We start from the raw sequence: 26841 nt of genomic DNA, 5'->3' as shown, positions 1-26841 counted from the left end.
GGAGTGCAACCAAGTCACAAAACAGGGAGGAGGGCATGTCATGGCCAAAATGATATGTATTTGGGGCTTGGATATCCTCCGGCATCGCCAATAATTAATAATTCCGCGTATCCGCCGTATTGTCCATAGAAACCCACCGTAGCAGCGTCCCGACATGATGCCACCCACCTTCAGTCAGGCCACATGAAATCGGCCAGGTATCGAGCCGAGTGCGGGTGCTCTACCCTTTAGCCAGCTAGCCCATACCAAGGTACCAGTACAGCCGGTGGGTGTGGTATTGGTAATCACCCAAACTAGCGATCATGGCGCCAGTGCGTGTGCGTGACTCTTCTGGCCTCGGACGCCGGAGCTTCCGGCGACGACGAGGGGTGGGGGGCCCGGAGGTCACGATGGGTTCAGAAGACCAGTCCCCGCAGCTTGGGCGTGCTCGGCACTTGCGACCGGGCGCTGCAGCAAGGGTTTGGCGATCTGGGAGAGCAATCGAGCGTTTGATTCCAGGTAGCGATTAGCATGCATATGGGCTGCTGCCACTACCACTTAGACGCTGCATGCCCTTGGCAATTGCCCCGCTGCCACCCTCCATCAGGGCTGGATTGGGTCCATGTATGTCGTCTGTCAGCCCGGCCTGTAGAAGCCCCGTTGGTAAAGCTTGAGTTTTGTCTTGACTTTTGTTCAGTCTCTGCCCTCCCTGGCCCTCACCGCCCCCGGAGATAACAGCTCGGGGCATTCCGGGTCCCGAATTCGGGTCCCAAACTTCACGCGCCAGCGTAAGCAGCAGTCATGTGCATATATCATGTACATGTACTTGACTAGCCACGCCCACCTCACAGCTTATAAGAAAACGCACGGTCCCAACCTGCCATCCGAAGCTTCCGGAGGTGTTGGGCTAGAACGACGTGGCAGAGGGAATCGCCCCGACGTCCCGTCAATGAGGACGCTCAATGCCTTACAAACAAGCATGTCATTCAACATGCGGGCAAGTCTCACAATGTCGACCTTGCTTTCAGCCTCCACACATCCCCCTCCCCCTCCCCCTGCCCCACCACCTTGTCCTCGCCCTGTAGCTTTGCCAGGATCTGCAGGACGCCACGTTCGGCCGCCGGGTGCAAATCCTCGCGCACGTCGCTGTAGATGATCTTGACCAGATCCATGGCCGTCATGCCTGTCCCGTCACCAGCTGTTGCTGCTGCTGCTGCCGCTGCTGCCTCTGCCTCCCGCAGAGTCTCCAGCACCTGGTCCTCGCGCTGCTGCCGGTGCGCAATGTACTCGGCTATGCGGTCCGGCCCCTTCTCGACCACGGCGCCGTGGCCCGGGTAGACGCGCCCGCCGAAGAGCGGCTGCAGCCGGCGCAGGCTCGCGACGTAGGCGGCCAGGTCCTCGAACACGGCCGTGCCGTGGCCCAGCACGCAGTCGGCCGTGAGGCACGCGTCCTCCTCGGCCAGCAGCAGCGCCACGTGGTCCGACGTGTGGCCGGGTGTGTGCACCGCCGTCAGCGTGGCGCCCTCGGTCCGGAAGACATGCCCGTCGGCTATATCTAGCTGGGTCTGGTGGTCGGCGCCGGCTAAAACGTCACGGACGGCATCGAGGGAGGCGTCGCCCCAGCGGCGGTGGCTCTTGTAGACCCGGGCGGCGGCGGTGCGGGGGTCCGCGGCCAGGTCGGGCACGCCGCCGACGTGGTCGTGGTGCCAGTGGGTCAGCACCACGTCGGACACGGTGGCGTCCTCGTCGAGCAGCACGCGGCGCAGGGCGGCGGCCCACGACGGCCGGCCCTCTCCCGTGTCGACCAGCAGGCGCGAGCGGCCGGTGCCCAGCAGGTACGTGTTGGTCCCCTGCAGCGTGAACTTGCCGGGGTTGCCACCCAGGATGCGGATGCAGCTCGCGCTCAGTCGCTCGACCTCGGGCAGCTGGACGGGCGGGCTGGCGGCCATTTTGACCAGGCGCGACCAGGAAAGGCCTGTGCGAGGGTGGAAGCGTGCCAACGTGAAGGATAATGACGAGAGGGCGTGTATAAAATATAAATAGAAAATATAAATAGAACAGATGTTAGATAGACCAAGTTATGGTCGGCCCCTGCATGTTCCCAGTCGTACAGCTGGCATCACATGTACCATACAAGACGCAATACAAGATGTGCCCTTTGTCAGGGGCACGCCATCAGCGTCAGCGACGGGCATCAACTGTGTAAAGGGCCGAGGCCAAGGGACCGAGGTGTGCCACTCTGAGGGGAAAAGGGTGTGTGGGGCGTGTTGCCGAGGATGGGTCTTGGCGTTCTGTCAGCGGGTCTGGCGGGAGCGATAAGCGCGGGATCAGGTGGCGATAAGAAATTTCCCAATGGGTCCATCCCGTCCCGTTCAAATGTTCAATGCGCCGCGCGAGTCCAACAGCTAAGCTGAGCTGGAGCGGGCGTCAGGAGAAAGCGAGGTGCAAGCACGAGAAGCAAAACCCACATCGCATATTGCATTGTATTGCTGCTGCTCTCGTGACTCGCTCGAGCTGTCATTACCTCCTTCCTCCCAGCCCGAAAACGCAAAACAACGCCGCTGACCAGTCCAGCTCTGCCGCCAGCCCTGCCGCCAGCCCTGCCACCAGCTCCAGGCTCCAACACCCAGCCTCGCTCTTGCCTACCTCGCTCTCGGATCTAGAGCTCGACTCCTACCTCAGCCCTCAGCCTTGTCCAAGCCGAGCACTGCTGCGCCTCTGGCCGACACCACCAGCTACCGCCCTCTAGCTATACTCCTTCCAACCGAGCCACCAACCACAGACCTCGCCGTCGCAAACATCGCTGCCGCCCACGCGAGCAGCCGCGCCTGGCGCCAGCAACCACGCCAACATGGCGGCGCGAGCGACGTCACCGGCGTCTCCAAAGTCCACCACCACAAAACCCCCTGTACCAGGCACTCCCGCCTTTGGCTGTGGTCCGTCTGCCTCCTGCTCTCCTGCCCCTGTCCGCCAATCTTTGCACCGCTAACTCGTATCCATGCGACCCCCAGAACACATCCAACTGCTCGTGACCAAGAGCCCCGAGAGCCTGCAGACCTCCATCACCCACTACAAGGCCATCCTGCGCAAGATTTTCGACAACACCCCCATCGTCCCCCAGACCTCGACCGGCCCCAACGGCCAGGCCATCACGTCCCTGACCTCCAACTACCTGTGTCTGCAATGCCCTGCCACCGTCACCGAGGACGACCGGCTGAAGCATGGCAACAAAAAGCAACACCGTTTCTGTAGGTGACTTTTCCAGCACTGCCTTTTGTCTATCAGTGTTCTGTCTATCAGTTTTCTGTCTATCAGTGCTGACTTGTTGACGAAATCACAGTCGCCGACTCTCGCAACGGCTCACTGTACTGTCAGATATGCGACGATTTGGTGTGGGACCCAACCCTTGAGGAGTTGAGGTTACGAAAGATCGGAACTGGCTCCTTTTCAAGTAAGGCGACATGCCCCTTTGGATGCCCCTTTGGATGCCCCTTTGGTCGTGTCAACCCCCAGCCCAGCACTAACAACTCAACAGCGACCCGCAAGAGGAAACACGACGAGCTTTTTTCAGACTCCAAGGATGACCCCAGGTATATATCGGTAAACACCACCATGGCCTCGTGTAGAGCGACGGGGCTGCGTGGCATCTACAACGCGGGTGCTACCTGCTACCAAAACGTCATCCTGCAGACCTTTCTGCACAACCCCATGCTACGCAACTTCTACCTGAGCGATGGCCACCGCAGCTCCGACTGCGGCGTCTCGTACTGCCTCAGCTGCGCCATGGACGAGATCTTCCAGGACTTTTACGCGCTCGAGAGCACTAACGGTTACACGGCGGCCAATATCCTGTCGGGCTTCTGGATCTCGGAGCGCAAGGCGTTTGAGAACCTGGTGACTACCAAGGAGCAGGACGCCCACGAGTTCTTCCAGTTCCTCGCAGAGGAGCTGCACGAGCGCAACGGCGATGGCAAGCGGCCCGAAATTGGCTCCGAGCACAGCTGCAACTGCATCGTCCACCAGACCTTCTACGGCAAGCTGCAGAGCACCACCACGTGCCAGGCCTGCCACGGCGTCACCAACCAGGTCCAGTCCTTCCTGGACCTGAGCCTGGGGCTGGAAAACCTGGCCCAGAGGCGAAAAAAGGCCGGCAGCAGCAGCGCCGCCAAGGCGGGCGTGCTCACGCTGCAGGACTGCCTTGACGACGAGTATGTCAAGTCGGACAAGTGCGAGTACCGGTGCCACAGCTGCAACTCGACCCAGCAGGCGAGGCGCCACACTAGCATTAAGAGGCTACCCAACGTCTTGTCGATCCAGCTAAAGGTGAGCTACCCTCTTGCCCGTCTCGAGTATGCATATGAGTATACATATGAGTACATATGAGTATACATACGAGTATGCATATGCTTACCACGGATCTACAACACCCCCGCAGCGCTTCGAGTACAAGGGGGGCCGGCACGACAAGGCGGCAAAGGTTGAGACGCCGGTGCAGTTCCCGCTGTCGCTCAACATGTTCCCCTACACCAACCGGGGCCGGAGCGGAGATTCCAAGGAGAACTACGAGCTGGCCAGGTCGTGCACCTACGACCTCCTTGGTGTGGTGGTTCACGTCGGCGAGATCGACACGGGTCACTACACGTCATATTGTAGAGTCGGCGACCAGGTACGTGCAAAACAGCACCCGAATCCGTCATGGCCACCACCTGACTAACCAAGACCCAACAGTGGTTCGTCTTCAACGACCACAAGGTCGAGATGGCCGCAAAGTCGGACGTCCTCTCGGCCAAGGCGTACCTTCTCTTTTATATCATCCGTTCCTTGGCTTGAGCAGAAGCCTTGGTAAGAGGTGACCATCCAGACTCACTGCCTGCCGGCCGGGGACCCAGACCACCAGCAGCCGACGACGGTCTAGACGCCCTATTTGTTTGGCGCATGTATTTCCCACCATTTCCCGAATCGGGTAAACTACACCTGGCACGAGTGACACGTGTTGCTCGGGCATCTGTCTCAGCGTTGGGACATGGATATATTCCAAGTCCGTATCTCCTTTGCCTGTTTTTCCTCCCCTCGCATAGGCAACATAGGCGAGCGGCACTTTTTTAGCTGGGAAGCCGGCTTTAGAACAGGACAGACACGTGCATGACAGGCGTTTGCATAAGGACTTGTTTATAGGCGCACGACTGGAGAACCGACAAGAGGACAAGAATAGACATGATGTATATCTACGATGTATATCTAGCGTGTATTGAGGCATTTATCGACCGACTGTCTGGGTAGCAGATGAACGGACAAACAAAACCGCGGCACCCACCCGCCTGAGCTCAAGCCGTCGTCCCTGCGTTGTCGTCGTCGTCGTCGCCGCGCCAGTCCCACGCTGCGCACTCAAAGTTGGTGTAGCAGCAGAACTCGTTGCTCAGCTTGTTGGCGTGCTCGGGCTGGAACGTAGTGGTGCGCAGCCCGCCGACGGACCCGTACAGCCGCGACGTCACTAGCTCGCCCATGCGCTCACCCGTGCAGAGCACGACGCGCGCGGCCGGGGAGGGGGAGTCTGGGGGCTGGGGGCGAGCTAGCCACTGGACCGTCGTTGCTTCTGTTTTCCATCTTTGGTTTCAGCGGCTTCGATAATATCCAACTAAATCCCACCGAGGCGTGTTTTTGTTTCCGTACCTTTGGTCTGGCAGTCCTCGTTCAGGAACGGAGGGTCGCAGGCGATGCGATCGCAGGCTCCTTTGAGGCGGTCTTTTTTTTTTTTTTCGTATTTCTTATTAGCTGAGGAATGAGAGAAGGAGCAAAAGGAGGTGGTGAAGTCTGACCCTCAACATACCTGGCAGCTTCAGCGGCTGGTTGCAGTCGTAAAACACAAACTCGGGGAACACGGCGAACCGCCTGTCGTGCTCCAGCAGCACCAGCCGCGGCCTGGGCTCGCCGTCCCCTCTCTCCGCCTGGGCAGGTTTTTTTTTCATGTCTCGTGTCAGGAACACGGTCCTTCATACAAACAACTAGTACAATCAGAAGTTCACAAAAAAAAAAAAAAAGAACAAACCAGCATGTTCTTGAGCGCCACAAACACGCTCGGCGCCGACACGGCCGCGACGACAGAGCCCCCGTCGGCGCCGTCCAGCAGGCTCTCGGCGACGGCGCGCGCCGTGCCGTCCGAGTACCAGAACTGCGACTCCTGCCAGTCCTCGCCAAAGTCGGCGATGCTCAGGGTTTTTTTGCTGCGGCCGCCGCTGCTCCCCTCCTGCCTCTCGGCCTCGCCCAAGAGGTCCTCGAACTTGGCCTCGAGCGCGTCCCGGTCCGCGTAAAAGGACTTGAGGGCGTCGAGGGCGTGGGACGAGAGGGCGCTGCTGGGGTGTTAGTCTATGTGTGGGTAGCATGTCATGGACTCTTTTGTCAGGGATGATGCGCTTACATGGGCTCATCGTCAAAGTCTTCGCTGAGCCCCATGGTCTTTGTATAAGAAGGGAGTCTATCTGAGTGTATAAGTGGAGGCCATCAAGAGCTGGCTGCTCACTGTATCGCGTGTTGGGTCAATGAGATCAAAAGCCGTCAAAAATGAGAAGAGAGCGACAGAAAAAGAAAAAAGAAAAAGAAAACATCGGAACTCCCAAAGCGAGGGCATCCCTCCGCCTGCCGTTCCGCTTACGGCACGGTATACTAAGATGGGGGTTTCCATTACTCAAAAACAAGATATCTGGTGGATCCCCTGGCTGGGCCCCATTCGCAGCCAAGTTTCCAGCCGACGAACAGACCCGAGGCCAAGAGGAATCGGTGTGCTGGATACAGGGCTACCTTGCCTCCATTAGTAGATTCGATATGTCATACAGGGGTGAATAGATAGTGAACAGAATCAACATGTCATAACGGGTAACCAATAAAATATGTTTTTTTTGTCTTGACTTGAAACGCTAGTCAGCTAGCCGCAGGAAATATTTACACTCTAGGTAGCAAGCGCCAATATGCGACGGCCCGCCTCACTCGTCCAGCACGTGGATGTACTTCTTCTCTTCCCTCTTCTCCTTCTCCGTCGCGGGCGGGAGGTCGTAAAAGGACGAGCTCCGGAACCCCTGCAGGTAGTGGTACGTGAACTTGCTGATGTCGCCCGGCTCTATGCCTAGGTCGGCAAACGTCTTGGCCGTCTCGTCGATCTCCTGGTCGATGAACTCGCGCTCGATCTCGTCGGCCGACATGACGTCCCACCACAGCACGCGGTTGAGCAGCGCCGCCACGGGCTTGAGGATCGCCTTGGGCACGTTGACGTGGCGCCGCTTCTTGAAGATCTCGCGGTCCACCATCTCGGCGATCTCGGCCATCGAGTAGTTCTTGGGGCCGTGCAGCTCGTACGTCTGCGAGGCCGTGGAATCGTCGTACAGCATCTTTTCGAGCGCCCTGCCGACGTCGATCGAGTGGACGGGCCAGAAGCGCTCCTGCATGTTGTTGGCCGTGAAGAGGTTGAGGACGCTCGCGAGCTTGAGCAGCAGCCGGTCCTCAAAACCGAAAATGGGCGCGGGGCGCACGATGGTGGTCTCGGGGAAGATGCTGCGCACTACCTGCTCGCCGCGCGCCTTGGTGCGGAAGAACTCGGAGGGGGAGTCGAGGTTGGCGTTGTACGACGACATGTGGATGAAGCGGTCGACGTCGTACTTGGCCACGGCCTCGGCGATGCGCTCGGCGCCCTCGACGTGGACATCCTCGAGGGAGAAGTTCCTGGTGTGGTCAGCATGCGCTGCTGTTGAGGCGGAGGTTGTTATCCTCCAAGATGTCGTCCCGGCACGTACTTTGTAGGGTAATTCCGTCCAACTAGGTTGTAGACAACGTCGGAATGCCTCACGCTCTCCTCAATGGATGCCGTGTTGCGCAGGTCGTACTCCTATAGTGATGGTGAGCAGGGGACTGTGGCGGGGGATGGCGCATAGATGGCGCATAGGGAGGACGCACGATAAAGACCACCCTGCCCAGGTCGCCGGCAACCTTGAGGTGGCGCTTGGCCATCTCCTCTCGGAAGGGGACGACGACGGTGCATCCTTGTCGCGCTGTGTAGAAGCGAGGCCCTGGTCAGAGACGGCTGCTAGGCTCTGCCGGGCTGTCGGAGTAGAAGCAACGGACCTAGCCTGTTGACAATGTAGCGGCCGACCTGGCCGGTGGCGCCAAAGACGGTGGCCGTGTGCCCGCCGAGCGACGAGCGGCCGCCCTGGGTGCGGATAATAGGCTTGCCGGTACGGGTAATGGCTACGTCGGAAAGGTTTCGGCGGCGCACGACGCTCTGGGCGAGGCGCCCCGTGGACCGCACTGCGGTCGGGAAGGACGACATGGTTGCCTGCCGGTCCAATTGAGGCGGTTGTATGTAGCCCTGAGCTTGGGCTCTCGCGTCGTCGTTGGCAGGCCTCGTCGTGAAGTCGAGAAGGGCGCTTTTCAATGGCTGTGATCTCACTCGCTGGGCCTTGTCGGCTGGGTCACGTGGGGCAGCTCTGGACTTATCGCTATCTGTGGCTGAGGTTGTGCACGCTGTGGCGGCGGGGCAGAGCTGGAGCTAGGCTGCCAGCCGCGTCAAGCTGCCCGCAATTGAGCCGAGTGGTAGATACCTACTGTACACGAACACGGTCCAGGCGGCGGGCGGCCGACTTGCATCACCAACCACGACCAACCTCCAGCACAGCACAGATCCCAGCCAAACATCACAAACCTCGCCAGCTCGGCTCAGCCAGACGACAAGCAGCGAACTGCCACACACCCACCACATAGGCGCAGGCGACCACCACCGCCACCATGAGCGCCGACGAGACGGCCGAGTTCCTCTCCACCATGAGGGAGAGGGCGCCCGAGGACCTGCAGGGTCTGATCCTGCAGTTTGAGGACTACTGGGAGAGGAAGCTGTGGCACCAGCTGACCGACGCCATGATCGAGTTCTTCAACACGCCCTCAAGCGCCCCCGCCCGCCTCGTCTTCTACAAGACGTTTGTGCTCAAGTTCGCCGACAAAATCAACCAGCTTAAGCTTGTCGACCTGGCCCTCAAGGCCGCCTCGCAGATCAAAGCGCCCAAGGAGCGCCTGGCCTTCCTCGAGACGGCCGCCGCAAAGGTCGACCACGAGGACTCGCAGGACGCCTTCGTCTTCGCCACCATCGCCGTGGCCCGCGTCAAGCTCGACCTCAAGGACGCCGACGGCGCCCGCACCGACTTGGACCGCGCCGAGAGGATACTGGACCGCTTCGATAGCGTCGAAGCGGTTGTGCACGCCGCCTTCTACGGCGCCCAGGCCGACTACTACCAGGCCACGGCCGATTTTGCCCAGTACTACCGCAACGCCCTGCTGTACCTGGCCTGCATCGACGTGGCCGCCCTGACCCCCGCCGAGCGCCGGTCGCGCGCCTACGACCTAGCCGTCGCCGCCCTCGTCTCCACCTCCATTTACAACTTTGGAGAGCTGCTGCTGCACCCCATCCTAGACGCCCTTGCCCTCCCCGCGTCCGACGACGGCGCTGGCCCGGACGCGTGGCTGCGCGACCTGCTCTTCGCCTTCAACCGTGGCGACCTGGCCGCCTATGACGTGCTGTCGGGCCACATTGGCGGCAACCCGCTGCTGTCCAAGCACCGCGCCCAGCTGCGCCAGAAGATCTACCTGGCCGCCCTGACCGAGGCCGTGTTCCGCCGCCCCCCTCACGACCGCCACATGACCTTTGATGCCATCGCCCAGGAGACGCGCGTGCAGCCTGACGAGATCGAGCACCTGGTTATGAAGGCCCTTAGTTTGGGCCTGCTGCGCGGCTCCATCGACCAGGTCGACGCCATCGCCCATATCGACTGGGTCCAGCCAAAGGTGCTGGATATGAAGCAGATCGACAATATGCGCCTGCGCCTTAAGGACTGGGACTCGAGCGTCAACCAGCTCGGCCACTGGATCGAGGCCGTGGGGCAGGACGTGTGGGCCGCGTGAGGGGGGGAGGGAGAGGGATGGATGCCATGGATGGCTCTCGCACCATGTATCATAGCTACCTGCCTTTTAGACGTGATGGAATCCCACCAAAACGCAGGTAATATCAGGGTGTTCATCATGCCGATTTTATCCGCGAAAAGCGGATATATTGCGCGTGGTTCCAACGGGTGCGAGTATTGGTGTATCCCGCCAGGTGCCGTCAACGTGCCGACCTTTTAAACGGACAATTAACTTGTGCCTTGGCAATTTTAAGGGTACGGGTTTAGCCTTCATTTTGCCAGCGCTGCTTGTACAGCGCTGCTTGTACATCCATTTCTATTCCTGGTACGTTAACGGGCATTTGGATACATCACAGTCAGCCCTTTGTATATTATAGAACACGCCCATTTGGTTGGCGTTTCTAGTCCCACACACAACGTCCTGGCCCAAATACTATTTATTCTCCTTAAGCCCAGGTCCTCCCCTCAGCACCACACACGAGGCCAGCCAGGCGGGCCACCAGACGCACCACACGACGAGCGGCGTATATGTGCCCCAGACGTTCCAGGCAAAGGCGGCGTCGCGCAGGACGCGGCCGAGGTCCAGGTCCCAGGCGACGCAGCACGCAACAACGACGGCGGGGACCGAGATGAGCAGCTGCAGGTGCAGACGAACCCCGTAGCCGCGCGGCGAGGTCGCGGGCCAGGGGCGGAAGAAGGACAAGGGCGCGCAGAGGAGGGCGAGCCAGAAGGCGAGCGAGAAGTTGAGGGTGGCGAGGCAGGCGACGAACATGCCGAGCAGCAGGAGGGAGAAGGCGTGGATCAGGTGGTACTGCTGCAGCGTGAGGCGGTACCTGTACGTCAGGAGGTGCGAGGCCAGGAGCGGGAAGGCCGTGTTGAAGGCGGCGAAGAAGGCGGCCAAGGGGACGAGGAGCTGGAGTGGGCGAGCGGTTAGCTATGACACACCACGCCGGAAAGGTAGGAAGGGAATGACTGATGACTTACCCCGGCGGGGACATGGTTAAAGAGATACAGAGGGATGAAGCCCAGGAAGTGGCAGAATGCCACGAAGCATAAGGGCGCCAGGAGGTCACGCTCGACCGGCTTTGCGTCGGGAGAGGACACCGTCTTGTCCTTGGTCTTCTCGCCCTCGCCCTCACCCTCACCCTCGACCCCGCCCCCGGTCTGGCCGGCCTTGGAGAACAGGTACAGAGCCATGATGGTAAAGTTTGCGGCCATCAGCATGACGCTGGGCAGATACGTGCCGATGCTCACAAAGCGCTCGCGGTGCATGAGCAGGTAAAAGAAGAAGCTCTGGTGCAGGTGCTCGAGCAGGTTGTTGAGCGACCGGAAGGTGCCCTCGACGACGCGGCCGAGCGCCATCTCGTCCTGCCAGCCGTCGCCGTGGGGCGCGAGCGTGACGGCGTCGACATGGTAGGGCATGAAGCACGAGTGGGCGCCCGTCGAGGCGCCCAGGCCCTGGCGCAGCATGCCGCGTAGCATGGTGCGCAGCCGGTCGGCGTAGCCGTCGCCGCCGCCCCACCACATCTCCTGCAGCGACACGCCCATGCCCATCTGGCCGCCCGCGATGTTGACGACGCTGTTGATCAGGTCCAGGTTGGGCAGCTGCCCGTTGACGCCGTCGTAGACGACGTGCACGCTCTCGTAGCGGCCTTCGCGCGCGTAGTCGAGCGCCAGCGCCCCCTGCAGCGCGCCGCTCTTGAGCGGGAGCGAGGCCACGGCCGAGGCGTCGTGCGCGTCGTGGTACGCGTCCACCCACGCCTGCGGGCCCGCCAGCGAGTCGGGCGGGAGGAGGAATACGATGTCCTTGGACCACAGCGACCAGCGCCGGAAGTAGCGCGCCAGCGTCAGCGCGAGCGCCACGCCGTTGCGGTTCGGCTCGCCCGCGGGGTTGCGCCACGCCGCCACCAGCACGATGGCCTCGGTGGCGTCGCCGCGCGGGGCGCGCAGCAGCGCGTAGAGGTTCTCGCCCGAGTGTACGATGCCAGACGACGTGTAGGTGAAGTTCTGCCGCGCCGTCTTGAGCCCCACGTCGCCGAGGATGCTCTCGAGCTTGTCGTTTATTCTGGGAGCACCGTAGAGATTAGTTGGCCTTGTTCCTTCTCTACGTCATGGACCAGCGGGAAGCTCCCGGGCAACTCACTCAACATTGCTCTTGTCCAGCAGCCGGTCCACCTCGTGCTTGTAGGCGCGAAAGACGTTCTGGTCGCTGCCGGCAAAGTACGTGTGTACCTGCCCTGGCAGCAGCGCGTTCTCAGATATATAGGTGCGTCGGGACTGGCTGTCGAGCGGCAGGACGAGGAGCGAAGCGATGCCGACGACGATGCACAGCAGCGACAGGTAGGGCGGGAGCTTGAGGACACGCGGGTTCCGCCGCAGGCTGAGGAGCGAAGCTTGTGGGCAGAGAGACCAGGTTAGCATTCAGACAGAAAAACGATACGGGACAGACAAGACAACCTACACAATAAGCGCGGCATTGGAGCGAAATCCCCTTCCTCGGCCGCGTCTCTCTTTGCTGGATTCTCGACGAGGGTCTTGGCATGGAACCTGGAAACAGCCGCTAGAGCTGTGGGTGACGTTGCAAGCGGCAGGAGCTCCGTGCTTACCTAAACATGGGGCACCCCACATCGTCGCATCGTGGCGGGCGACGATGCCGGCATATTTCAGGGGTCCAAATTGATGATACACCCGACGCTACCACATGCTATCAGACGACCACCACATATTATATAGACAAGTACTCCCTATAGATACAGTCAAAGACAGAATCCGGGCATGAGCCCAATAGCACCAGCATGCAGCAAAGAGCCAACAACACCCTGGAATTCCACACAACCCCTGGACAACAACACACACCTCATAGTAACCCCTCAAGGCCCAAGACGCTGTGTCGACCCTACCAGCCCGATGGCAGGTCCGGACCCAGGGCTCGGCCCGCTCGACGGTAGCACTCCGAATCGCCCGTATGTCTTCTGATCGACACTGACATAGTGCGGGAGCCGACCCAGCAGGTTAAGCTTACCCTCCACGAACCTGAGCACCTTCTCGGGCGGCGAGAGGAATTTAAGGTATCCGAGACCACCTTGGGGAGCCCATCGTCAGTAAATCGTGTATAAAAACCGGCGGGTGACAAAACATACCGAGATATCCAACTCCCAGTCCGCACAGGTGCCCCAGCAGGCTGGTGCCAGGGACCAAGGCCGAAATCACCAGGCAGAGCACCAGCGGTGTCGTCCACGTCGGCACCTGATGCGTCGCAATGACCAAGTGGGGGTTCGTCCGGTAAGTCCGTATGGCCTCCATTCCGAGGAGCAGAAATACCCAGATGCTGTCCATCGCTTCGTCAGTACGGGGCCGGCGTAAAAAGCGCAAGTGACGTCGGGATCCCTCACCTGGCCCCCATGACTGCATTGTCGACTCGAAATATCGCCCTTTCAATAAAAACATAGAGGAGCGCCGGGATCGTAGAAAATGCTGGACGAGCAGATGCCACGGGCTGTTAGCGCAGGCACAGACGAGGCTTCCGCTGGGTTGGGGCACTCACGACCGATAAACAAGGCCACAGAGCTCAGGGTCCCGTATTCCGACTCGAACCTTTCCAGCAGCGGCGTGAGGGCGACGGCGTTCATGAGTGCGTGGAAGAGGCCCCTGTGCACAAAGACGAAAGTGTTTGTGCGGTAGACTATCCAAGGCATCGGGCGTGAGCTGTTAGCCATCGCGTGCGCATGCGACCTCGCCTGAAGATGCCAGGCTACGTACGGGTCTTGAGGTTGATCTCGCTGGGCTTGAGGGCGGCCCAGGCCTTGATATCCCATGCGCTCTGCAGACTAGCCACCCAGGCGAGCATCATGACCACACCGACGACTCTTGTGAAGAGCGGCAGCCGGAACACATAGGACCGCGCCCTGACCACGTTGAACCCGGCCATGTTGGGCTTGTAACTGAAGGGTGCTGCCCAAGTGGGCGCCCGCGCGTGGTGTCGGTGCTCGTGGCGGCGGTGGGAGGTCGAACGGGCGAAAGCACTCGGGTAACAGCCGACTAGGTGGTGACGTCTGGTTCCAGGTTCGGCCGAGACGGGATTGGCGCGGGCGGGCGAGTCGCAACGTTCGCAGGCGGGGGTTTTGCTGGACGTGGCGCTCGAGGCTGGGCTTAGCGGCAGCTGAAAAGGCGCACGCGCTTGTTCTTCTCGCGAGAGCCCGCAGGTCCAGGGCGGCGCATGGACAGAGAAGGGGCGCAAAGACAACCAGCAGACAAGATTCGGCGTGATTCCGTCCCATCAGGGTGGGACAAGGTTCGGCTCCCTCCCCTGTCTTAATTTCTACCCCGGACAGGGAGAGCCCGGCTGCTGCGTGGCCGTTTGATGCAGAGAAGATGATCCCTGGTCCGAATGACGCCTTATCGCTTATCGGCTCGGATCATGTAAGCATGGCTGCCATCAAGGGACCCACCGTCCCACGACATCAGGTCACTTTTCCTGGAATTCTTTAGCCGTTGAAGGGAAAACATCGCCTTCTACACCATGTCAGGCAGCCTGCATGAACTGTTGGTTCGCTAGAGCCTCAATGTGGCTGTGCTTGTATACGGCTCTTGAATGTTTGCCCGTGTCCAGAACCCCCAATATTATACCGTGATGCGTTCACTGCCAATTCAGGCAAGATATCTTGCGTCTACATAGATTCTCAGCGTCCCCCAACTACTGAGAGCTCATACATCAAATCCGCAAAACAAATAGCCCATCTCAGCAGCAACGTCAACATGGCAACCCTCTACTTCGCCTACGGCAGCAACCTCAGCCTGGCCCAAATGGCCCGCCGCTGTCCCGGCAGCAGGCTGCTGGGCACCGCCGTCCTGCCCGGCTTCCGCTGGCAGATCAACCAGCGCCACTACGCAAACGTCGTCGAGGCCAGCGGCGACCATCAAGGCGGCGTCGCCGGCCTGCTGTACGAGCTGGCCGGCCCCCGCGACGAGGCCGCGCTCGACAGGGCCGAGGGCGTCGCGATGCGCTGCTACGAAAAGAAGTACCACAGCGTCCTCTTCCGCGAGGCCCACCCGCTCCTTGCCCGTCGCGACGTCGCCGGGATCGTCAGCCAGGGGGGCCCTGCCGCCGTCCTGGTCGCGGCGGGTTCTGTACCCGGCGAGCAGGGCCCCACCGCCCCTTGCTGGGTTGACGGCGTCCTGGTGTATCTGAGCACCGACTACGTCGAGGAAGGCACCCCGTACGACGAGTACGTCGGCCGTCTGGGTCTGGGAATCACCGACTCGATCGCGTTGGGCGTCGACCCTGAATTCTTCAGGCGCTCTTTTGTACCTTATGCCTCGGAGCTGGAGAAGGAGATAGATGTAGCCGCGGCGACCCTTGCCAAGCCAGCTGAGCCCTAATCTCGTCGGCCCGCATCCCATGTACGAGGAGTGGAGAGTCATGGCACCGTGGCAGGGTGCCAAGTCATCAAAAACAAAACATACAACACCGAGGATTCCCTAGTAGCAGGGTTGGGAATTTAGTCCTTAGTCATTAGTCTTAGTCGTAACTAAATTAGTTTAGTTAGTTTTAGTTACTGGCTTAACTAACTAATAACTAACTAAATTTTTTTTGACTAACTAAAGTGACTAATTTAGTTATTTTTAGTTATTTTTTTTACGTAAAATTTGCATATTGTTACGACCCGGCAGCAAGCTGGCATCAGGTTACAGGAAGAGGCTTGGTGGAAAGCAGGAAGCGGGGTCGTTCCCTGGTTACGTAACCCAAGCAGGTAATATGTTGGGAATTAACATATCTGCTACGGCGCACACCTTATTGTTATAAAAAGGCTTTGTTGTTGCACGAAAAGGAAGCTATTTGGGCAAAGCGTCCTTGGCGTTTTGTCGCGGTTTTGTAAGCGTAACGTTGGCGCGCTAAAAATGCGGCCTTAGGTTTTTCCCCAAATGCTTTAACGCGTACCGTAACAATATTAATTAATATAAAGGATATAAACATATCTTACATATTAACCCTTTTAAAAGGAACGCGTAAAATATAAAAAGGAACGGTTTTTTATTGGTATAAGTAATTCTTAATTAAGGCTCCTGTAAGGAGGACTTAAGGGTGGAGTTTTTTGCTCGCGGAACTCCAAACGGCATAAAACTGAACTTTAATAATTATCAAAAGGTAAATTTAATTAAAATGTTGTATTTAAGTTTAAAAAGGAAGGAATTTTGCTAAAAAAAAAGGACGGATTCGATTTCCTTATATAAAAAAACAAAGGAGCTTTGGTTGCTTCGTGCACAAATTAAAAATTTGTGCATGGAATTCCTTTAAATCCCGTGCATGCGCTTAATTGGTAAGTTTTAACATTAACTATTTTTTTTTAAAGCGCATGCATGGTAAAAAAAAAGGAAATTTACGGTTTAAATGCGCAATAATAAATGATTTGCCAAATTTATAATTTGGTTAATATGTGGAAAAAAATGCTTGTTTAAATTGCTTCGCTGGATTTATATTATTGCTAAACAATAAACGTGGATAAAATTTTACGGAATTAAAGGAAATCCGGTTTCAAAGTTCCAGAATTATTAAATTAAAGGTTGGAAATTTCCGAAATTGTGGTAAATTAAATGGGAAATTTTTATGGTATTTAGGAATAGGTGCGTTAAAAGCAAAGGTAAAAGCGAACGAACAAAAGCAAATAAGCCTTTATTTAGCCCGTTAATTATTAATTTAATTATTTTAATTTTTTCCTTTTTTATTTTCGCTTTTTAAACTAATTTAATTAGTTACGTACACTCCGGAATCGTTATTTGCAGCTCGTGCGTTCGCTGTATCGTTGTTTCCCATTTTTCCTTATTTAATTCCGTGCTTTACACCTTTTTAACAGCATTATAAACTTTCCACCTAATTCGAACGCTTAAAATTTGCTCGACCACGCTCCGGAAAGCGCTATTTCGCTAACAAAAGCTTAAAATTAACAATTAATCGCTTGGGTCGCTCCAAAACAAAACTTTATAGCTTACCCTTAAATTATGCCTTTTCCCGTTAAAAAATTTAGCAAGCTTTTTTTGTTTCCGGCATTACAATTTATGCTTAAAAATTCGCCCGCGCTTGCTTTAGCTATTCCGGCCGCTTCCATTGGTTGCAAAAAAAGCGTATCGCTTTTAACAATAATTGTAATGGTTTTAATATTTGTAAGCGCGGTAAAAAAAGGGCTAATCAAGCAATAATTTGCTTTAATTGCTTTAATTCCGTGCTTTACGGCAAATTTAACGTTAAAAGCAATGTGCTTTAGCTTTGTATTAAAAAGTTAAGCTTTAATAGCAAACGTTATTAGCGTTATATTTTTGGTTATTCGTACAAGCTTATATAAGGATTTTTTTTTGCTTATTTCGCAATTTTTTGCGTTAATAATTGGTAATTTTCCAATTGCTTACTGTATTGCTATAAAAATTTTCGTTAAAGCGTTAAGCAACAAGCTTTACAATGCGGTATATTATTTTCATTTTATATATTTTATGCTTTACAATTTTGCTAACGTTACTTTTCCGATCGTAAATATTTTAAAAATAACGCATTATTACCAAATAATTTTTTAAATTTAATGCTAAGCAAGTTAATTTAAATGCTAATTTTGCAATTATAATTCCGGGTTAGCAATATTCGAAGCTGCGTTTTTTGGAATTTTTGGCAAAGGTTTTTTTGTTTAAAACGATAATGCGAATAACGAAAATAAAAATTGTAATAGCAATAATAATTAACTTTATTTTACAGCGTTTATAAAGCTTAAAAATCCCGTTACTGTGCTTGCAATTGCTATTAAAAAACAAAAGGGGAAAAAGGCAATTTTTGTTGTTAAAAGCAAAAGTATTGCTTTTGGCTCGGGTAATAATTGTGCTATTTAAACGTAAAAGCTTTAAAATCGGGTTTTCGTGCTTTTTTATAATAATTTCGTTTTGGGGTGGGGATATTAATTTTGCGCTTTTAATTTATAATTTAATGCTTGTTACGCATTAGTTTTAGCCTTTTTTGCTTTTCCTTTTATTAAAGCCTTTTACGTAACCATTACCGTAAAAACCTTAATAAGCCAAATGCTAATTCCTATTTCCAAACTTTCTTTTTATATTTTTATGCGGTTAACCCAACCTTCGATCCGTATTAAGGTCGTATTAGTGCTTACCAGCTTTTCCAATGCCCAATTTAGTTATTCCTTTGTTATAACATTTGCCGGATTGTTTAATCCTGCAATCCAGCGGATTTTATCGATTTCCTTATTTTTATAAAATTTTCGAAATGCTATTAAATTAATTATTAATTTTTTTTATTGTTGTATTTAATTAAACGAGGCATTAATAAAGCGAAAAGCTATTAGTGCACAAAATAAATTTAAATTGCACGAAATTTAACCTTTTAAAAATTATCGAACACCCTTTTTTTATTACGTAACCGGAATTAAACCCAAAAACCATACCGTAAATTTTGCTAGCTAGCACATTCCGTATAACTTTTTTGCATTTAACAAAAGTCCAATGCAAAATATTGCTACGCAATTAAAAACTCGTTTAATGCTTATTTAATTTTTTATTGCTTAAAATAAAAATAAACCCAATTTGCGAAAATATGTTATTGTTATTTGCAAAAAATCCATTTACAAAAATGTAAAGGTTTGCGTTTTCGAATTTAATAAAAACGTTGTTTAAGCTTTTATTAACGTTTTCGATTTGCTAACTAATCCTTTTGTTAAATTTGTTAATGTTTTTTTGTATTGGGTTTATTTTTTGTACGGCTAAAGCGTAATTAAAAGCTATTTTAAGCTAGCATATAAAGTTAACGTACGCTTTACAAGCTTTTTAAATTATAAATTATTGCTTATAGCTTTTTAAATTAGCGTTTACAAGCTCCAATTTTTCGCTTTGGTTTTTTTGCTTTAATTTAATTTGGCCCTTTTTAACAATAATTTTTTTACCGTTAAAATTGCTGTATTTCCTTTTCGTAAGTATTAAGCGTGGTTTTGCTTTAAATCCCGCTTTTTAAAGCGTTTTTTTTTCGAAATCCATAAATCCTTAATTTCCAAAATTTAGCGTATCGTTTATTTGCATCCTTATTATTTCGAAGCTTGTATTGCGCTTTGTAATAAAAAAATACGGATTGTAACATAACAATTCGCAATTTAACCGTTTTTTGTAATGCTTTTAATACGTAGCGTATTAATGCAATTTTAATTCCGCTAAGCCGTATAAAGGCTTAACAACTTAAAATAAAATGCTAAAAGGAAAACGTAAGCGTAATTTTTTAAGTAAGCGCAGCAAAACAATCCTTTTAAGCTCGGTTGCGCTTTAAATATATGCTTGGGTAATGTTCCGGGTTATTAATAAAATGCTTCGGTTTTAAAGGTTTGGTGCAAACGCAAAATTTAATTGCTGGTTGCAACGCATAATCGTAAAAGCTTGCGTTAAAATCGTTTCCTTTTCGTTATTATTAATGCTTTGGGCTACGCATTTTGTTTTTTCGTAAAAGGCTTTAAAAATTCCTTTCATTTTTTTAACAAATTGTGCTTTAAAAATTTTGGCATTTGGAAATTGGCCTTTACAAATTGCTATAATTATTTTAACGTTAAATAAAAACGTTATTTCGTTCCAATTGGTTTTTTAAAACTTTCGTTTTAAAGCTTTAATTAAATTTTTCGCTTTATACTTAATCAATAAACGCATAGCCTTTGCCTTTTTGGGTAACAAATACGTTTTATTGTGCAATTTAATTTCCAATCGTTCCTTTAATTTTAAGTGCTTATTGCTTTTTGCGTTTAGCGTTAATGGATTTGGTTAAGCTTGTAATTATGCTGGTATTTTGTTTTTTAGTAAGCGTTTGCGTTGTTTTAATTATTTCGGTTTAAAGTAAATAAATGGTTCCGGAATCCCGATTTATTGCTTTTTTAATTTATTATTTGGTTGTTTTTCGGTTCGATAATAAAATTGAACGGAAATGCTTTTAAACGTTATTAAAGCGTTAACAATTTCGATCGTAACGTTGTTGTTTGCTACCGTTGCTATTTTGTACGGGCCCGTCCATCCCTTTTTTTTCGAAACATTAAAACCTTTATTTTTAAAGCAAAAAAGTTTGGTTTAACGGTATTAATGTTCAGGCCATTTCGGGTATTAACCGCGTTTGCAACCTTTTTTTTAACAACGGCTTTTTAAAGCTTTGCTATAGCTTTTTTAATCGTTTGCGCGCGTTTGGTTATAATTAATAACGGTAACAATTCGTAATTTATCCGTAGCATAGCTTTAAAAACGAGCAGCGTTAAAACCAATCCGTTCGGTCCCGCGGTATTATTTATTGCCTTTACGGTTTTTTAAAGCAATAATTTTAACGCAACGTTAAAGCATTCGACCTTTATAATTAAATACGCTTTTTGTAACATAACGTATGCTTGTTTAATTTTTTTAACGGAATAATAAATTTCGATAAAAATTTGTTTGCAAATAATTCCGAAAAGCTTTGCTTTCGTTTAAAAACCGCTTTTCGAAAAATGGGTGCCCGCGTTATGGGTAATTACGTTTAAAAGCTTTAAATAAACGTTTATCCAATAACGTTTTAAAATTTTCCAAATTTCCTTTGCTAATAAATTTTTTAAAATCGTTATAGCATTAAATTTTATGCTTTCGTTAATTATATAAATAACCGGTTTGTTGCCCAAATAAAAAACATTAATAACGATTTCGTAATTAAAATCTTTATCGTTTTTTAACGTAAATTTAAATCGTTGTAATGCATTGCTTTTAATTTAGCATTTGTGGCATACTTTATTAATTATTTTTAGCGCGTTGCGATTTGTATTATGGTTTGCCCGTAAAAGGGTTTTATGCAATCGTTTAACGAAAGGGTGGCCAAATTTCTTGTGTACGCGCCGTAGCTTGGTTTTTATTAAAAACAAAAATCTTATAATTATTGGAACTTACCAAGTGGGCGCATGCACGGGATCCATGTAATCCCCATGCATAAATCCATAATTTGTGTACAAGGCCACCAAAGCTCCTTTGTCCTTTATGTAAGGAAATCGGATCCGTCCTTTTCTTTTAGCAAAATTCCTTCCTTTTTAAACCTAAATACAATACTTTAACTTAACTTACTTTTTAATAATTATTAAAGTTTAATTTTATGCCGTTTGGAAATCCGCAAGCAAAGGACTCCACCCCCAAATCCTCCTTACAATAATTTTTTTTTAGCGGCTATCGAAATTTCGTTTATAACGTACGTTAATGCATTAAAAAAAACCATGGGTAACCAAAGCGTTTAATAATTCGCACGCGCGTTCCGTTATATTTTATAAGCTTGTTGCGCGTATTGTTAAGGTATACCCTTAATGCGTCCAAATTTTTAAATAACAATAAAAATGGTATTAAGTTATTAAAAACGTAAAATGTAATATTGCTAACAAAGGTTGGTACAATAATTGCACCAATGCTAAACTCGGTATTTCTTGCTTTAAAAATTACAAAATGCTTGGGTACTTTATAATTAATTTCGAACTTTTTTTATGCTATTGCAATATTTAAACTTGGTTAATTCCGGTTATTAAATTAATTGCCGCGCCGGCGTTTAGCAAAATGCCGTGCCATTAAGTATTGCTTTTAATGTTATTGTAAATAAGCACTTTATAAATAAAAGCCTGGATTTTAGCTTTCCGTGCTTTTTAAACGTTTTTTGCAAACAAACGGTGCTTTTATAATTTGTTTATAAAGTATAATGCACTTTGGCTGGACCCGCAACCTTACCCTAACCAGATTTGTTAATAGGCTGGAAACCAGCTGTTAGGAGCACGGGCGAAACCGCCTGGCAGAAAGGAGGAAGGGGGCACTGGCACAGTTGGCCGGGCACGGACCCTTCCGGTAACGTGCCGGCGAGGTGTCGGTGTCGCGGCCAAAGCATAATGGCAAAGTTAAAAGATAAGGTAAAGCTTAAATTGCACGAAGGCGCATGGAGCGCGGAAGACTTATAGGACCGACCCCGCGTGCCCGAAGGGGCACGAGGGGGGGGGGGAAGGTTAGAGAAGGAACAATCTTTGTTGGCGATAGCACCTTTGGTAGGAGATTTACGGAGGCCTGACAAAGGAAACACCGCATCCGGCCCGTGACCCGGTAACCACCCGCCTCTGCACCGATTAACCCCTAACACCAGCCACATCGTTCCCTTCCTTAAGCTTAGCCGCGGAGCCACCAACCACCGAAGAAAAGTTATCCGCTACCTTACTATCTTTACCGTTACCGTCGCCGCTACCAACCTGCGAAAAATCGGCGGGAATAACCCTTTCGAGGTATTTATTATAGCAACCAAGGAATTCGGTAACGTTGTTGTGGAATTAAGCGTAAACATTCCAACGAAATCGAGCGTTCCGCGCGTAAGCTTCGACGCAATTTATTAACGTAAAATCGCTAAGCCCGCTACGTTTAGCCTAAAAATAATTGGAAACGATATTAAATACAAAAAACATTTTAATGGAAATATCGGCAATAATAATGTTGCGGCGAACTTTAATTCCGGGGTTTTTCGCAAAGTAACGGGAAGGTTTTACCGGGGCCAAAATATCGTTCGGGAAATACGCTTTGCAAACGGCTTTAAATTTAACGTAAACGCGGCGTTCGTATTAAAAAAATTAAACATTCCAATTTTGTTTAAAGTATTAGCAACGCACCGGAAACGTAAAGGATATAATAAAGCAGGAAAAAAATTTACAGCTTTTATTTTGCCCGTAAAGTTAAACGTTTAAACGTAATGCTTTTTGCGGTTTATAAAGCTATTGTCGGCATTAAAAGCAAAATTTACGAATTTAAGCTTTTCCGCGGCGTTAAGCATACGTTAGCCCAATTCCGAAACGCCCTTTTTTAACGCAAAAATGCATTATCCATTTTTGCTAACCTTTTTTTTCGAATAACAATATATATATTTTTTTAATTTAAAATTTAAACCGAAACAACCTATTAACAAAATATCCGGAAAAATAAAATTAAAAAAACGATAAAAAAATTTATTAAAATTTTGCATGCAAGCTTTGTTAAAGTTAATTTTGCGGGCCATTATGCGCATGCACGTAATGCAATTGGTTAAATCGTTAAAAATATTGGAATGGGTTAGCGGGAAATTGCAAAAATGTAAAAAAATTATATATAAATAACGGGTTTTGCGCTTTTTAAAATTGCCCGTTATTTCGAAAGGAAATAAAGCAAGCCTTTTCGTACCGTTTTTTTTGGGCGTTATGGTACAATCGCGAACCGCGGGAAGCCGGGGCGGAATATTAGCGAAATGCTAAGGATAAACGGTTTTACGATTAAACGTTAAATGGGCTGCAAAATAGCAAAAGCCAGGAAAAAAGGATTTATAACGGTTGTTATTGTTGTTATTTTTGCAATTGTTAATAATGTTTTTTGGTAAAATTGCGTAAAGGATTAAAAAAAAAAGCGGAAAAAGCCGCGATATATTAACCCATTTGCTAAAGTTAATAAAAAAGGAAAAAGCAACGGGAAAGCTTTAAATTAGCACGGAAACGTGCATTTAACAACGCGATTTAAATGCAACAAACAAACTGATTTCCAACCAAATTACAATATTTCGCTTCGAATAATAATAACTTTTTTTTTACCAAACGTTTAAAAGCGCGGAAAATACTTTATAAATAATTACTTACGAAAACAACGCGGAGTAAAAAATACTTTAAAGGGAAGGAATTTTTACCCGGCTTTACACCAAATAGCTGTTGGCTGGAAGCACGGTTTTTACCTTTAAATAGCTACCCCGATCCGTAATGCTCCCCATGGGTTATACAGCTCGAAAAGGGTAAATAAATTTATATATATATATATATAAAGTATAATGCTATATTTTATGTAAAATAAATTGTTATTATTGGTTTTTTTTAATTGCTTTCGTAATCGTGGTTATCGATTGGCTTTTCGTCGTTTTTTTCCAATGCGCGTTCGCTTTTTCATTCGTTTGGTTCCGTAATTAAAAAAAATTTCCGGTAACCCATTAAAAATTTGCTTTTATCTTTTTGCTTTTAGCGCTAGCGCTTTTTATGCTTTTTTTGCTTTTCCTTTAAATGGTTTATTAATTGGCAATCGGGCTTTTTGGAAATCCAATAACCTCGTTTAACATGCGGGTTATGCGTTCGTTTTTGCTTCCATTTTGGTTTCCATTAATTTCGTTAATTTTTGCCTTCGTACTTCCTGTTACGGTACGCGTCGGGGCATTTAGGGAGGAACTTAAAGCCGCACTTTTAACGCGCTAACGTTACGCTTACAAAACCGCAACAAAACGCCAAAAACGCTTTGCCCAAATAGCTTCCTTTTCGTGCAATAACAAAGCCTTTTTATAACAATAAAATGTGCGCCGTAGCAATTTATTGTACTTTAAATTTTCGAAACCCAATATTAACATGTTCCGTTTTTTCCTTTGCCAATAACCTTGTAAAACGGTAGCACATTTCTTTGCTTACAATTAATTAACGTCGATACCCGCCCCAAATCCTGCCGTATAATTTCGGGAAAATACTTTTACTTTTCCGATTTAGCTTTTTTAACCAAATAACCCGCTAGCGAATTACCGCTGCGGTTATATTATATTTATTATATTTAACGCTTTTAAAACGGGCTTTTTGGGCTTAACAATAACAATTTTACAAAACGCCATTTTTTTATTTCCAACCTTACATTTTATACGCAAAGCAATTTAAAATAATTTTAGCAATTACGCTGCTATATATTTCGCTTTGCATTTAAAACGCTTTAATAAAGCCTAAACCCAATTTAAATACATTTTTCGGGTTATAAAAACCCGTTTTCGAATTATTAACAAATTGTTAGCGATATACCGCCAAAACGTTAATATTGTTTACGTTATAATTTCAAACCAAAAAATAACAATTCGCAAATTTCGAATTTAAATCCGGCAATTATTTAACCAAACCATGCTTACATTAATTACAAATACGCTTTTTTTAGCGCAACCTTTTGGGGCCGCCGCGTTATCGCTAGCAATCCGCTTTTAAACAACCACTTTCGAAATTTTTAAAAGCATAAAAATAAACCAAATCCAACAATAAAAGCATTATACCAATTGGCGCTTTTTGCTTAAAATATAAATAGAATTATATTAAACCGCTTTTTTAACGTTATTAAAACGCATTTTTTTTATTTTAACATTTAATTAATAATGCTTTTGCTTTTATAAAAACGAAAATTAACCAAATTGTTACGGCTGGCAATAACGTTTTCCAATGGCTTATTAGCTAACGTAATTATTTAAACGTTATTAAAACGCTAAATTAAATTTACATTATTACCGATATATTAGCAAAAGCTAATTGGAATTTTAAATTATTTGCTTAAAGCAATTCCTTTTTCGGCAATTTTATCGGCAATTTTATTAAATTTAACAATATATGCAATTTGCTTAACAATTTACAAATATTAACTTTTAAACAAAAAGTTAACCGCCCGTTGCATAAAGCCATTACGTTAATTGTAAAACGCCCAAAACCCGATAATTTCGAAAAGTAAATAAGCTTGTTCCGGAACCTAACCAATAATATTGCTAACGATATTTTCCGGGGCAAGCAAAACGTTAACGCTTATTTTTTAGCACGCTATTCCAACGCTAACGATGCGCTGGAACCGGCCTAGCATTTAAACGCTATAAATTTTAATAAAATTACAACGGGGCCCCAACCCTTTTTTATTAACGCTCGAAAGGAATACAAACGCATTAACAATTTGTGCTTTTATTGCGGCGGGGCGGGGCATTAAGCAATTGCTTGCACAAAAAAAGCCAAAAAAATAAGCTTTGGGCACAATTGCTTTTAAAGCCATTAGCGTTTCGCCGATAATTTTCCAAAAAAAACAAAAATGTATTTACATTTAATAAAACCCAATTTTACTTTTTTATTTTATAACGAGCTTTTTACTGAAAAAATGTTATTAACCCGGTATTGCACCTTTTTAAATACCGGATATTTTTTATAAGCATTTGTTAATAACATTTTTGCGCATAACCATAATTTGCTACGCTTTGCTTTACCCAAACCCATTTTTTTAAAATTGGTTAATGGCAAAGTTACGGGCTATTTCCGCAAATGCGTTAAAATGCGCTACCGCATCGTTTGCTAAATAAAAACGCTTACCATATACATTTAACCATTAAAAACGGGAAGCTTTAACATTATATTAAGGTTTTTTTAAATACGTTATTATAACCCCCATATCGATTAAATAGCGGGCTTAATAATTATGCATAGCATTACGTTATTAAAATTAAACCCGAACGTTAGCAATTTATTACGCAACCGCCCAAAAAATAACAATAACAAATTTAACCCCGCGAATATACGCATGCTTAGCGCTTTTAACTTTATGCTATTTTACAAACAAAAAAGCGTGCAATTTAAACGAACAATTATAGCAAAGCTTTACGTTAAAATTCGCCCCAAGCTTTTAATACTTTTAGTAAACGCTAACCAATTTGCTAACGATACGCTAGTAAAAATCCTTCGCTTTATTTTAACTTTATCCAATAAAATCTTTCGGGATATGCTAAAACCACGTTTAACCGCATTTTAAAATTGGGTTAAAAAGGCATTACATTTTCGGCGCATTTTTAACAATAATATTTAAAAATACCTGGATAGTAAACCCCCCGTTACAATAAAAGAAATTTTATAGCGCTTTTTTTTTACAAATTTTGCGATTTAACGTTATGCTTTTTTTTTAAAACGTTAATAAATTACCACCGCACCGCCTTTCCAATTACAAAATCGAATTATTTCCAAATAAAACGCCCTTTTACCATTACAATAAGTTTATATCCCACAAAAAATTTTGAATGGTTAAAAAATATTTAAACAAACATTTAGCAAAAAGCTTTATACGCAATAGCATATCGCTAACGGTTGCCCCGGTTTTTTAACGAAAAAGC

At 48.5% G+C, this 26841-nt stretch overlaps 13 protein-coding genes across 13 annotated transcripts; 3 read left to right on the top strand and 10 right to left on the bottom strand.

The window, feature by feature from the left end:
- Positions 1-983: 983 nt before the first annotated feature.
- Positions 984-1928, bottom strand: GGTG_05177 (lactamase; the record flags this gene model as incomplete). Its single annotated transcript, XM_009222976.1, has 1 exon — positions 984-1928. The coding sequence occupies one exon, from the start codon at positions 1926-1928 to the stop codon at positions 984-986; it is 945 nt and encodes a 314-aa protein (XP_009221240.1).
- Positions 1929-2357: 429 nt separating this feature from the next.
- GGTG_05176 (hypothetical protein) lies at positions 2358-5351 on the top strand. The gene is made up of 6 exons (XM_009222975.1): positions 2358-2915; positions 2991-3227; positions 3320-3430; positions 3515-4302; positions 4415-4645; positions 4708-5351. Exons 1-6 carry the CDS (start codon positions 2831-2833, stop codon positions 4807-4809), a joined length of 1554 nt encoding a protein of 517 aa, XP_009221239.1. The 5' UTR covers positions 2358-2830; the 3' UTR covers positions 4810-5351.
- GGTG_05175 (hypothetical protein) lies at positions 5137-6544 on the bottom strand. The gene is made up of 5 exons (XM_009222974.1): positions 6395-6544; positions 6026-6326; positions 5807-5924; positions 5650-5721; positions 5137-5572 (listed from the first exon to the last, which is right to left on the bottom strand). Exons 1-5 carry the CDS (start codon positions 6427-6429, stop codon positions 5304-5306), a joined length of 795 nt encoding a protein of 264 aa, XP_009221238.1. The 5' UTR covers positions 6430-6544; the 3' UTR covers positions 5137-5303.
- A 207-nt stretch (positions 6545-6751) lies between these two features.
- On the bottom strand, positions 6752-8423 carry GGTG_05174 (NADH-ubiquinone oxidoreductase 40 kDa subunit). Its single transcript, XM_009222973.1, has 4 exons — positions 8089-8423; positions 7921-8015; positions 7761-7852; positions 6752-7689 (listed from the first exon to the last, which is right to left on the bottom strand). Exons 1-4 carry the CDS (start codon positions 8291-8293, stop codon positions 6957-6959), a joined length of 1125 nt encoding a protein of 374 aa, XP_009221237.1. The 5' UTR covers positions 8294-8423; the 3' UTR covers positions 6752-6956.
- A 109-nt stretch (positions 8424-8532) lies between these two features.
- On the top strand, positions 8533-10468 carry GGTG_05173 (26S proteasome regulatory subunit RPN9). Its single transcript, XM_009222972.1, has one exon. It carries the CDS (start codon positions 8749-8751, stop codon positions 9913-9915), a length of 1167 nt encoding a protein of 388 aa, XP_009221236.1. The 5' UTR covers positions 8533-8748; the 3' UTR covers positions 9916-10468.
- On the bottom strand, positions 10102-12463 carry GGTG_05172 (GPI transamidase component GAA1). The gene is made up of 4 exons (XM_009222971.1): positions 12376-12463; positions 12058-12307; positions 10899-11979; positions 10102-10827 (listed from the first exon to the last, which is right to left on the bottom strand). Exons 1-4 carry the CDS (start codon positions 12389-12391, stop codon positions 10348-10350), a joined length of 1827 nt encoding a protein of 608 aa, XP_009221235.1. The 5' UTR covers positions 12392-12463; the 3' UTR covers positions 10102-10347.
- Positions 12451-14260, bottom strand: GGTG_05171 (rhomboid protein 2). Its single transcript, XM_009222970.1, has 5 exons — positions 13674-14260; positions 13459-13596; positions 13307-13388; positions 13055-13242; positions 12451-12996 (listed from the first exon to the last, which is right to left on the bottom strand). Exons 1-5 carry the CDS (start codon positions 13840-13842, stop codon positions 12785-12787), a joined length of 789 nt encoding a protein of 262 aa, XP_009221234.1. The 5' UTR covers positions 13843-14260; the 3' UTR covers positions 12451-12784.
- A 457-nt stretch (positions 14261-14717) lies between these two features.
- Positions 14718-16786, top strand: GGTG_05170 (hypothetical protein; the record flags this gene model as incomplete). Its single annotated transcript, XM_009222969.1, has 8 exons — positions 14718-15254; positions 15541-15664; positions 15825-15920; positions 15974-16079; positions 16265-16274; positions 16436-16552; positions 16665-16697; positions 16766-16786. The coding sequence occupies 8 exons, from the start codon at positions 14718-14720 to the stop codon at positions 16784-16786; spliced, it is 1044 nt and encodes a 347-aa protein (XP_009221233.1).
- A 117-nt stretch (positions 16787-16903) lies between these two features.
- On the bottom strand, positions 16904-17944 carry GGTG_05169 (hypothetical protein; the record flags this gene model as incomplete). Its single annotated transcript, XM_009222968.1, has 5 exons — positions 16904-17173; positions 17316-17322; positions 17423-17485; positions 17641-17859; positions 17937-17944. The coding sequence occupies 5 exons, from the start codon at positions 17942-17944 to the stop codon at positions 16904-16906; spliced, it is 567 nt and encodes a 188-aa protein (XP_009221232.1).
- A 950-nt stretch (positions 17945-18894) lies between these two features.
- On the bottom strand, positions 18895-19415 carry GGTG_05168 (hypothetical protein; the record flags this gene model as incomplete). The annotated part of the gene is made up of 2 exons (XM_009222967.1): positions 18895-19105; positions 19285-19415. The coding sequence occupies 2 exons, from the start codon at positions 19413-19415 to the stop codon at positions 18895-18897; spliced, it is 342 nt and encodes a 113-aa protein (XP_009221231.1).
- Positions 19416-20230: 815 nt separating this feature from the next.
- Positions 20231-20863, bottom strand: GGTG_05167 (hypothetical protein; the record flags this gene model as incomplete). Its single annotated transcript, XM_009222966.1, has 3 exons — positions 20231-20307; positions 20395-20654; positions 20838-20863. 3 exons carry the CDS (start codon positions 20861-20863, stop codon positions 20231-20233), a joined length of 363 nt encoding a protein of 120 aa, XP_009221230.1.
- Positions 20864-21477: 614 nt separating this feature from the next.
- GGTG_05166 (hypothetical protein) lies at positions 21478-22062 on the bottom strand (the record flags this gene model as incomplete). The annotated part of the gene is made up of 2 exons (XM_009222965.1): positions 21478-21598; positions 21761-22062. 2 exons carry the CDS (start codon positions 22060-22062, stop codon positions 21478-21480), a joined length of 423 nt encoding a protein of 140 aa, XP_009221229.1.
- A 1592-nt stretch (positions 22063-23654) lies between these two features.
- Positions 23655-24309, bottom strand: GGTG_05165 (hypothetical protein; the record flags this gene model as incomplete). Its single annotated transcript, XM_009222964.1, has 2 exons — positions 23655-23748; positions 24173-24309. The coding sequence occupies 2 exons, from the start codon at positions 24307-24309 to the stop codon at positions 23655-23657; spliced, it is 231 nt and encodes a 76-aa protein (XP_009221228.1).
- Between the last annotated feature and the right edge of the window lie 2532 nt (positions 24310-26841).

Source organism: Gaeumannomyces tritici (genome assembly GCF_000145635.1).
Source record: "Gaeumannomyces tritici R3-111a-1 unplaced genomic scaffold supercont2.3, whole genome shotgun sequence".
Taxonomy (NCBI): domain Eukaryota; kingdom Fungi; phylum Ascomycota; class Sordariomycetes; order Magnaporthales; family Magnaporthaceae; genus Gaeumannomyces; species Gaeumannomyces tritici.
The sequence above is the reverse complement of the archived record's forward strand: the minus strand, read 5'-3'. Positions and strand labels throughout refer to the sequence as shown.